This window comes from Strongylocentrotus purpuratus, unplaced genomic scaffold (genome assembly GCF_000002235.5).
Source record: "Strongylocentrotus purpuratus isolate Spur 01 unplaced genomic scaffold, Spur_5.0 spur5_scaffold_7, whole genome shotgun sequence".
Taxonomy (NCBI): Eukaryota; Metazoa; Echinodermata; class Echinoidea; order Camarodonta; family Strongylocentrotidae; genus Strongylocentrotus; species Strongylocentrotus purpuratus.
The window spans coordinates 30,898,704-30,909,583 of record NW_022145613.1 but is presented as its reverse complement, the minus strand read 5'-3'; the positions used below and the strand labels follow the sequence as shown (position 1 = coordinate 30,909,583).

At 34.6% G+C, this 10,880-nt stretch overlaps 1 protein-coding gene across 6 annotated transcripts in view; it reads right to left on the bottom strand.

Annotated features, from left to right (window-relative positions):
• Nucleotides 1-651: 651 nt before the first annotated feature.
• Nucleotides 652-10,880, bottom strand: part of adv (advillin) — a 54,014-nt gene continuing 43,785 nt past the window's right edge. For 3 of the 6 annotated variants that reach the window (XM_030973668.1, XM_030973672.1, XM_030973669.1), the window contains 7 exons: nt 10,704-10,841; nt 9,972-10,037; nt 9,268-9,393; nt 8,047-8,115; nt 6,874-6,885; nt 4,358-4,465; nt 652-3,307 (listed from right to left, as the gene is read on the bottom strand). In XM_030973668.1, coding sequence (XP_030829528.1) covers nt 3,194-3,307; nt 4,358-4,465; nt 6,874-6,885; nt 8,047-8,115; nt 9,268-9,393; nt 9,972-10,037; nt 10,704-10,841 — 633 coding nt within the window. In that variant the 3' untranslated portion in view covers nt 652-3,193. 6 annotated transcript variants of the gene reach the window in all.

Genomic DNA, 10,880 nt, shown 5'->3' with positions numbered 1-10,880 from the left:
ACCACACGTTAATGTGTAGGAATTCCTCTCCCTTTTCCCACTTTTCTACCACCTTTCTCTGCATTAATCATACACTCCCCTCTCGACCCTTCTTTCTCCTATTCATTTTTACCCAGTCACTTGTCCTATCATCACCACCCCCCCCCCCCCCCCCCCCCCCCATTTCTCTCTCTCTCTTCTCCCCATCCTTTTAACTGGAGTCAAACACTTAATGTCGGTTGGTGAGAGGCAGAAGGGCATTATTACTCCTGGGGGGTGTTTCACAAACATCCTAAGTCGAACTTAACTCTAAGTTGGACTTAAAAATTATGGAGAGCCATTCGTAGTCTTAGAATAAAATATATTCAAAAGCAAAAACTCAAGTATTTTAGACTTATCATAAATTTCTCTTCAAGAGCATGAAATCTCCTTGACGATAGAATATATGAATGATTTCAATCAACATTTTATGTCCTTTAAAATAACTTTTACAAAATATTTTCAAACATACTAATGGCTTTCCATATTTGTTAAGTCCAACTTAGAGATAAGTTCAACTAAGGATCTTTGTGAAACACACCCCTGTACTTTAACACAGAGTTAACGCCTTTCTGGCTCTCAACAGACGATAACTGTAGGAGTAGGAATAAAAAAAATGACATTCACAAATACTCATGGTGATGGATTGTCGTTGTTTTTATTTACCACTTCCCCAAAAGACATGGTACAGTGCAACCATCGATTGTCCTTGTTTTTCGTTATGTTAGTTACATTCCTAAAAAACCACTATGGCACTTGTGACGGTAACAAATATATATTCATTGAATGAAATTTAATCATGATATCAGCTTCCATAAAGCTAGCCCCAATCAAAATCCATTTACATGAATATCAGCAGGACAGAATCCCAATTCACAAGTTTGCGAGAGAGACATACAGACAAAGAAAAACAATACCTAAACAAAACCTCATAACAATGATAACATGGTTGAACTGTTACAGGTTTTTATCTACTCGGTTACTGGCATTTTATACTGTAACCATCTGCATCTGTGTATACTTACTCCATTACTTCACCTTTACTCAATATATCAACATGATTTATAAGTGCAATAACAGTCTATTCAAAATCAATATGCACACCTCTTTTTTACGATTATACCAAGACATTTGTTTCTCATTGCCCCTATTCCCTTAACATATTCCAACATAATACAATAAAGAGGTACAAACTTAATTTGTAGATAACCTCTCTCATAACTGATTACATGGCATGGTTGTTAATAAGATTTGTTTTCGTAAATGAAAAAGAAAAATAGCACGGTTTTGATTGAGACAATAGCCAAGTCCAGCTGGAGAACTCCTCTTCATTCTCACAGAGGACTGGATAGAAACTATCTAGTTTTGTTTCTATTCACCCATAATGCTGAAAGGAACCCAGTAGTATTTTTTTTGAGTATATAATAGCTATTTCAGTGTGCTCCAACAAGATTTCATCAAAAAATTCTCACAAGAAGCACCTCATCTTTCTTTTATTAAACAACATGTTTGAGGAAACTGGTGAAAAATTCAGAGATCGATACAACAACACAGGTAAAGATACAGAGTCCTGTTCTCATTGGTGCAAATACTGTTGCTTAAACAGGCTGTTGCTATTGAGACCACAATGAAAAAGAGGTTGCGCACCACAGAAATCAGTTTAAAACACCAGTGGGAACAGAGATATTGATTTCAGTCGACAGAAAGATTACAAACAAGTACAAAAGATTGATTGTATAAATGATTGAATTTTCATATTCATGATTCGTAAATGAATTTGATAGCCACTATTTTTCCAAGGTATGCAGTGTAAATATATATATATATATAAATTTCTCTCTTTTAAAATTCATCTGTATACTTTTATGACTTTATGTCATTATTCAATATTGTATTTGATAAAAAATGGCACTTAATTTGAAGTTTTTATATGAAAGACCCCATATAACATCTGTAATTGAATATCTCTAAATATAAGTTGCTATATTTTTTAAGTTGTGAACAAGGTTATTTTAATTAGCATTATAAGTTCTTTCCATTTATTACCTGTTTACATATAAAACATGTACCAATACAGATTTTGTTTCTAAGAACCTGAATGAAAATAAGATGCACGTTTGTATATCCTAGCAGATACTACATCTTACATTATTTACTTTCATCATGTCTCGTTTGATACTGTTTTATTTGATTACCATGATGATACATTTGAAGAAAACTGACAAACATATAAAGCAAAGAAAAACGAAAAATGAAAAACATAAAACTGAAATATACACAGCACAGGCACACAGTCGGATACACAACTGAATAAAAAATAATGTCATCATCTAAAAATAATATCATCTATGTTAGCAGAGTTTTTAAACTCAAAACAAACTATATGACTTCATTATATGACTATAGGTTTGCTGCAGCACATAACTAATATTTTATAACCTAATGCATAATTATCTACTTCTATCAAGCTTTTAGGTGGTTTTGTTTATTAATACGCATTTATATGAAAGACTGGACGAACAACTTTTTAAGTAGCATTTCTTTTTTTCCTAACATCTGAACAATATATTTTTCTGGTTCAGTGATATATGTTCATAAAACCATTGATCTACTCTCCTGCACATTCTTTTTACCAATCTATATATTACTCATACAGTACATATACAAATTTATGGGTTCACTTTGTGTTTGCTACATAACATTTGTCAAGGTTATTTGTATCACCCAAACAACAGCATGTCATTACTTTAAACAAATCTCCAGTTTCTTACAAATTACACATTTTTTTTTCTTTCTGGTCCATTAATTGCTTGGTACCACACATGGGCACCTGAAATGAATTACAGCAAATGAAACATCTCTCTAATGTTGTGAAGATCACCTTCTAAGCTAGATGTCTACTTTCTACACTGAGTAGCTGAAAGCACAACTGAAAGGTGGGCATAAGGATACAACAAATACAACAAAAGCCTCATTCTTTCTACAACCCGATGGTGTTACACAAACCCTCTAACCTTGAAATCCCATTGCATCATCATCCAGGCACTACTCGACTGAAAGATGGGTTTAAGGATTTGACTCACACTTCATATATATTAAAAGAGTTCATCTTGCCTATACGTGTAAGAAAAAACATAATCTACATATACACTGAATGTTTGCAGGGACACACCTACTAATACACTCCAGCCTTCTTTTTCAAGTTGTCCTGTTTCCACTTGGGAATTGTTGCGTATTTCTCGTAAGGCATGCCAAAGAGCTTCTGAAAGTCTTCCTTTGACAGATGTTTCTGCAGAGATAAAGAGAGAGGGAAACATAGAAAGTAAGAGACAGAGAGATAGAGAAACAGAGAGAGAGACAGAGAGAGAGAGAGAGACAGAGAGAGAGACAGAGAGGGAAAGAGAGAGAGAGAGATAGAGAAACATATAATATGAAGCTTTGAATACCAACTACATTTATTGTAGAGGTGTAATATTACAGTGGTTCTATTACTGGACTGGGGGTGCACAGGTTGTGGGCTTCAACCCTGACACGGCAACTAGAGTACATGTACATACATGTATGTCCTTTAAAGCAAGGCATTTCATCTTCATTGCTTCTCTCCCCAACGTGATAAATGAATCCAGCCACATAGTTGCATGTGCATCTACAAAATGGCTGTCAGACTGGAATACTCCCAAATGGAGTGGAGAATGTTCACTCTCGGTGGAAAAATTGAAATTGAATCTAATGACTGGGGTGACGATACACTGTAAAGGGCTTTGATCAGTCATTTAATTGGAAAGGAGTTGTGGAGGAGCCATGGTCTGGTGGATACGTCACCAGACTTGGCTGTGGATCATAAGGTTTACGGTTCTAATACCGCTGCGGCATCAATGTTCTTTGACAAGACATAATTATACATTTGCCACAATTGACCCGGGTGAGGCCAATGGTTACCTGGCTTGAGTCAATCCTTGAAATGCTAGAGCATCATAATCGGAGCCATCCAAATTCTGGGGTAATAATTTGTTGTAATTTTTATGATCCGACGAATCTGTACATTGATATATATGACGGATTCCTTGTTTCACTATCTGCATACGAATTGTGGAGCTCCAGTAGTGTAAAGTCTGACTGACATTTAGGGCAATTTTGAAGGATATTTGAGGTCTTAAAGCCTATCTGCACTAGTTTGGCTAGGAGGGATTAGACCTCCCTGCCTGGTCACCGACAGGTGGCTATCTCATCAAATCACCTCTCAATTAACATAAGAAAAAGGGGACCATGGGGGACCAACAGGTACTGCTTAGGCATTGCTTACTATATAGAGGGTGCTGTATATATGGTTATTCCTTACCTCTTTCTTGCCAGAAACGACTCCTTCTGGGACTTCCTTGGCCTGTAGTTCAGCGAGGGTGAACTTGGGACAGTTCTCAAAGCTGTCTTCTTGTTCTTCTGCCGCTTTCTGTATCCATCAGAAAGAGAGAGAGACAGAGAGAGAGAGAATGTCAATCAGCTGAAATTGAAGCCAAGATGTACAACAGAAACCTACAATAATGTTGATTGGTATCGGCTCAACGTTGCAAAATTTACCTTCCATTGTACTTTGTATAATTTGATGTCTGAACTGTATTTTAGAATTCGATGTACAGGAGTTATGAAATTTCATCATTATATTTTTTTGTTTATGTCCAGACTCTGACCAGTCTGATTTAAATTTTAAAAATACAAGGCATTACAAAGTTTTCATCAGGCCAAAAATTACTTGCAATTTTTTAAAAATTATTCATACACAATCTGTAAAGAATAATACATGTATGAATTTTCTGAAATGTTTTTTAAAGAAATAATTACCTAGTTGGATATTATTGACATAAAAAAAACATGAACATAATGAATCATGAAATATTATGAAAATATGATACACCTGTATAAAGCATTTGTAAGAATACACACTTCTGCACACAATAAAAAAAGTAATGCAAGTTAGAACATGAATAAAGACACAAATGATCCTGAACTTTTGTCACCTTACAGATAATGCAGCGTTAGTAAATATAAAATATGAAATATACAATAAAGATATCAAGGTTAGTTTAGCACAAACAATAAGTGACAAAGGGTGTAGTTATAGGACTTTGGATGATTAGAGACAAGGAAATATTCACAATTAATTTCTAAAAATGACATTGACATGTTACTCCACCTTTTTATACCCAATTTGTTATTACCCATATGTTTAAAAAGGCCAAACCGATTGAAATGTATGGGGGTTGAGTGTTTATATATTTTTTGTTTCAGTTCAAAGGTCCTTTCAATACAAAAAATCGCTTCACTTCCTTTAATATGTTTCTACAACAAACCACTTTAAATAGATACCGTATTGTAATTCATGATCTTAGCTTTTTATTTAAAACAACAAATTGAATGGCTATCTAGATTCAGCCCTAGACGTGGAAACAAGGCATGATCAGAAAAAGTAGAAGACTTCAGTTTGTTGTTACAAACGTTTCTTTGGCTAATCTTTAAAATAGAAGAAGGTTGGCCATATAAGGTCACTATTCTCTGTTCATTACAATCATTATAACTGATATAAAAGGTTTTAGGGAGCATACCTGACAGGTTTTTATCATCATGTACTCTTTAGGTACAATAATGCACACCGTACCTCGTCATGGCGGCGTCAACTTAATCAACCACACATCATTTTCCTAATCCTCCACCTGAGGTCAAAGGTTAAGGGTCACAGGGTACCACGTGACGATGAAAGGTTAAAGGTGAAGGATGAGTGACCAGCAAACAGTGAAATGGAAGGTCAGTGCATGGATGAAAACAGGAGTACACACTTGTCACAGCAATGAGTGAAAAATGATAAATGATAGAGGGATAAATGATGATTCATAATGAAAGATAAAGGAACGAAGGAACGAAGGAACAAAGGATTAAACATAGGGGTGAAAACAGTATAAAAACATTTGAAAATGGTAAAAACAGGCTAGGAAGCATATGAATTTAAAATAAAACTTTATCAAAACAGGATATAAAATTGTATGAGAAAATAATGAAAGGATGACTAATGAATGGATAAATGATAAGTGATATATCTCAATGAAAGGCAAAGGCATACATCAAACAAAGGGAAAAGTGTTGGTAAATACAGTGCATCAATATTTTAAGAAAGGTACTGGCAGGATGGGTAGTAAATGAAATGATTTTGTAAACATAGTATTAACACAGGGAAAGTTAGTTACTGCACACACTGGACGAAGAAGAAAAAAGATGAACACTTTTGATTAAGTGTAAACAAAAAATAAATATGAATACTAAGTACATGTATCAATCTCTTGATTGCACAATGTAAAATAGAGCAAATAAGCATGTAGATTTGTTATCATGGTTAAGTTTTGAACCCATTCTAAAGCGCTATTGTTGGAATAATATTCCTAAATTAAGAGAAGGAATCAATTTTAATCAATCCAGGCATTGAAATGTGTCTGCATCAGTCATTATATTAGATAGAAATTACTGAATAAGGAATTATCTTTGAAAATGTAAATGTGTATTTGTGAACCTCTCTAGAAATGATACCCAATATGTTCATTTTCTAGATCAATGACACTCTCCTGCATCATAATTGCCACTCCAAAACACCCTTTTCTATCCAAGTTTCAGTACAATTCATCCCGCTGGGTCAAGGATGCATATTATAAATCATGCCAAACCTGACTGATATATTAAAATATCAATGTTTTTTCCCATGCAGTTGTTGTGTTTATTTGTATGAAGACAATGAATATCACTCAATCATGCTCCAAATATCAAGTTTTGAGGTTGACATCCATGCCATATTTGGTTAGGAAAGTTTAACCTCACCTTAATTTGTTTCTGCCAGGTAAATAAAATAATCACAAAAGCAGAAATGATATAAAGAGAACTATGTATTGCGTCTATTTTGTAAACATTGAGAGCAGAATGAAAAGTACAGATAATTAAATTATCACATTACTCTACTAGAATGACAGACTACTTTAAAGAAAGCAGTTTTATAAAGAACCAGAGATAATGAAGCCTTTCACCGTTTTTCTCAGTGAGACCAGCAAATTGTACACAGCATATTATTCTAGTGAAAGTGCTCTAAGGATTTTTCCTTCCAGCAGTGCTTATCGGAAGACTCCTAAAAACACTTTTTCTGCTGGAAGATAAATTTTCAGAAGAAAGTGATTTTGGATTGATGTGAATTACTGTTCTACTACCACTAATTGAAGTGAATAAAGTTATCCAAACAATAAGCTGAGGAGAAAATGTTTAGGTTTTACAAAGAAGAAATACATATATTCACAGCAATACCAGATACAGACCCAAATTAGTCTTGGCATTAGAAGCATTATTGAAAGCTGTATATTATACAATAACTGAAAACCTGCTACAAAGACACTGCATGATATTGCCTAAGCGTGAATATGGAAACAGTTAATGATTGCTCTTTGCATTATCTACTAAAGAAGAAAAAGAAACAAGTAATGGACAGAAAAGTTTGAATTTATATAAGTGTATGACTGGTGACAAGTGTGGTACATGGGTATTCTGCTAATTCTATGGCCATTATATCAGTACTATACAGGTATAGTCTGTATTATATAAAACTATGAACTTGAATTTGTCATTCAAAAAAGAAAAGAACAATTGCAATGTTCTATTTTCCCCTGCATTTTCTGTTCTACAAAAATAATCAGGATTTGGGTAACTTTGATCACCATGATAACTTGTCAGATCGTTAGTAAATGGATATTTTCACAGATAAGATTGAAGTAAAGAGTAAAGACAGGATGTTAAAGGAAAATGATGAAAAAACAGCAACTTCAAAAGAAGGAAAGGGAATTAAAAGTCCCTTCCCTTCCCCTTTCTTGTAAGAAAAAGAACACAGCTATACAGTTCTTGTGCCACATGTATAGATTGAGCAGAAAACCCCTTTTAAATGTAAACATAGGTTATCTAAATCATCTCATGATTAGTGGTTTGGTACATTTCATTTCATCCAATTCTTACCAAGTCGATGACGACGACTGCATTCTGTTTGGCAAGCTCCTGCCTCATCTGATCCTCTGTTTGCATGCTCTGTTCAGGAAAAGGGAAACAACAAACAAGAAGAAATCTAAAATAAAATGTAATTAAATACGTGACACACATTTCATGGAAATGAACATTGAAAATATATATATTTCAAATATAAATAACAAATGTTTATTTATGTAACACCAATTTAGTACCTTGGGTAAAATTTGCATGAGGTCTCAACCCGTTAATCGCTGAATTTTCAAATTCCCAAGGGCCTATATTAAAGGTAAAGACCAGTTATGGTCATGCGATTGCATTGTGAAAGAAACGTTGTGGAATCGATCAGAAAAGGTTGATCATCTAGCATATAAGTATTGGTGTGTACTGCAAGGTTCTGGAATCATCAAAATGATAAGAATTTTGGCCCAGTCTTCGTAAAGTTACAAGCACTGTAAACAGAAAGATGTATATGGGACTATACGCACACGTGCGCAACCAAGCGTTTATCTCTCACAGACCATGTAGATAAACTAATTTACCAAATATATCAATTAGTAGGCGGTTTCCCGGCAAAATTTTTATCATCATGTATTAGTCCAAACATATTCTTTCACATGATTGGTAATAAGAGCTTCCATTTCATTTTTTTGAAATTGGGGCGTTTCCAATACTGGTCTTTACCTTTAAAGAGACCACCTGGTTCCAATGAGCACCAGGTAAGATATACATATTGTACAAAATTGTCATACCCAGGTATATGCCTAACAAGCCATACTTGGAAAGCTATATTCATTTGATTTGATTTTTAAAGTTTCGACACAATGAACATTCAAAGCATGAACAAAATCCAATGAAAGGAAAAATACATATTCAATATCATATATGTACCATGACCAGATAAGCCATGCAAATTGAAAAATATGATATTTCAATAGGGTCTGAAAAGGAAAAAGGGGTCCTCTTAATGGGGTCCTTATGGTAATAGACCTTAGTGGCCATCTGTATATAAAGGCCACCTGTGTGTTATGACCATGCATTTCGTCTTCCTCTTTAGAGATATGTGTGTTGTAGAACCTGTCTAGAAAAGCCACCTGTCTACAGTGACCACTTTATCTGTTTATCTTGGGTGGCCTTAATAAACAGGTTTGACTGTATTTAAAAGGAAAGGGGGGGGGGAGAGTGCCCACTACAGCCATTGTCATAGGTACTGACCTGGAAGTATTTGTTGTCCCATGCCATGAACCAGCCGGTGAAGGGCACTGGTTCAAAGCCCTGCTTGACCTGGATGAGTTGTGTGGAATCGGGATCACGGCCGCTGGGATCCGTCATGAGGTACTCCTGTAATACCAAGGAAATGGTACAACAACTTGCATTAATACAATTCAAGATTAAAAGATGACTTCACGAATATCAATAGAAATACCTGTTGTGATCCATAGAAGAAAAATGTTCTGATCGGACAAACATGTTCAAGTATAATGCCTAGCATGATATACAAAGCAAACTGAACAATTTTAGACAGGAAAAAGTTATGAGATTTTGTCACTTGATTTTTATCATATAAGCTACATATAAGCTACGTGTAGGGGAAGAATATTCCTACATCGGATGCATCCTACAGTCTATTTGAATCCACTGAACATGGATTTGATGTTCATACTTAAAATATTTACAATTGCTCTGAAGCGGATATTCTCGCAGATATTCAACAGGTTAAGAATTGTATCTTATCACCAAATATCTAACTCTAACGTACTAATAATGCTTTTAAAAATACTATACCTGGCATATAAATAACATCTGATAATTGTATTATACTTTTAATACACATGGACTGTATTAAATATCATGTTCATGATGCCCATTGAATCATGATTGCATGCCAGAACCAAATACAAAGCGATTTGTTAACTTACCTTCGCTGTCCCGAGGATTTGCTTCTTCTCTTCTGCATTTGCACCAGCACCGACCCAGATGTATAGCTGTAAGTATCCAAACAAAGTGGATAAAAACCAGTAAATATCAAATAATTGTATAAAAAACCATAGTAATCCTATTAAAGATAGGTATCTTTGTTTTGAGAAGCGAGGGAGACGTTCGGCAGATAACCACTTGTGGTCAAACTTTTGTCCATCACTGAATATTGATATTCATATATAAAACCAATTAAATTCATAAATATAACCAACTGATATGAATCTCTGAAAGTGACAATAGGAATCCAGTATATTTCATATGCTTCTACACAGAATATGTCAGAATATAAGAGAGATCTGGGGTTCATAGTACCAGATAACAAATTAGGAACCATTTTTCCAAAATATAAACCGTGGCAGATTTGTTTACATACATACATATGAAGAGTTTGATTCCAAAAGGAGCTAAGTCCATATTTTATCAAAATTTAGTTTTCTGTCTTAAAATAAAGATTTCTTACATGGGGACAAAATGAACTATATCACATTCTAAAATTTCACCAGGAAGTGTGAACATTTTTAGGTACAATATCATGTTGCATTCCAAAAGGGAAAGTGGAGAAATAAAAAAAGGTGATTTAATCAGAAGCACCCAAAGTGGATTTACATGTAGCTCCTTTTGGAATGAAACTCTTCATATACAAGTACAATAGTTGGGAGAAGTTGACTTACCTCATTGTAAGCATCTAGGAGCATGACATCATCTTGTATGAGGTCTTGCTGCGTGTAATTGTTGATCTCCTCTACCCTAAAGTTACCTGAAGCATTGGAACATTGGAACAACCTAGGACCGTGAGCTGGTGTCTCTTCCTACAACAAAAATTGGAGAGAAATTGATTCATGATTACA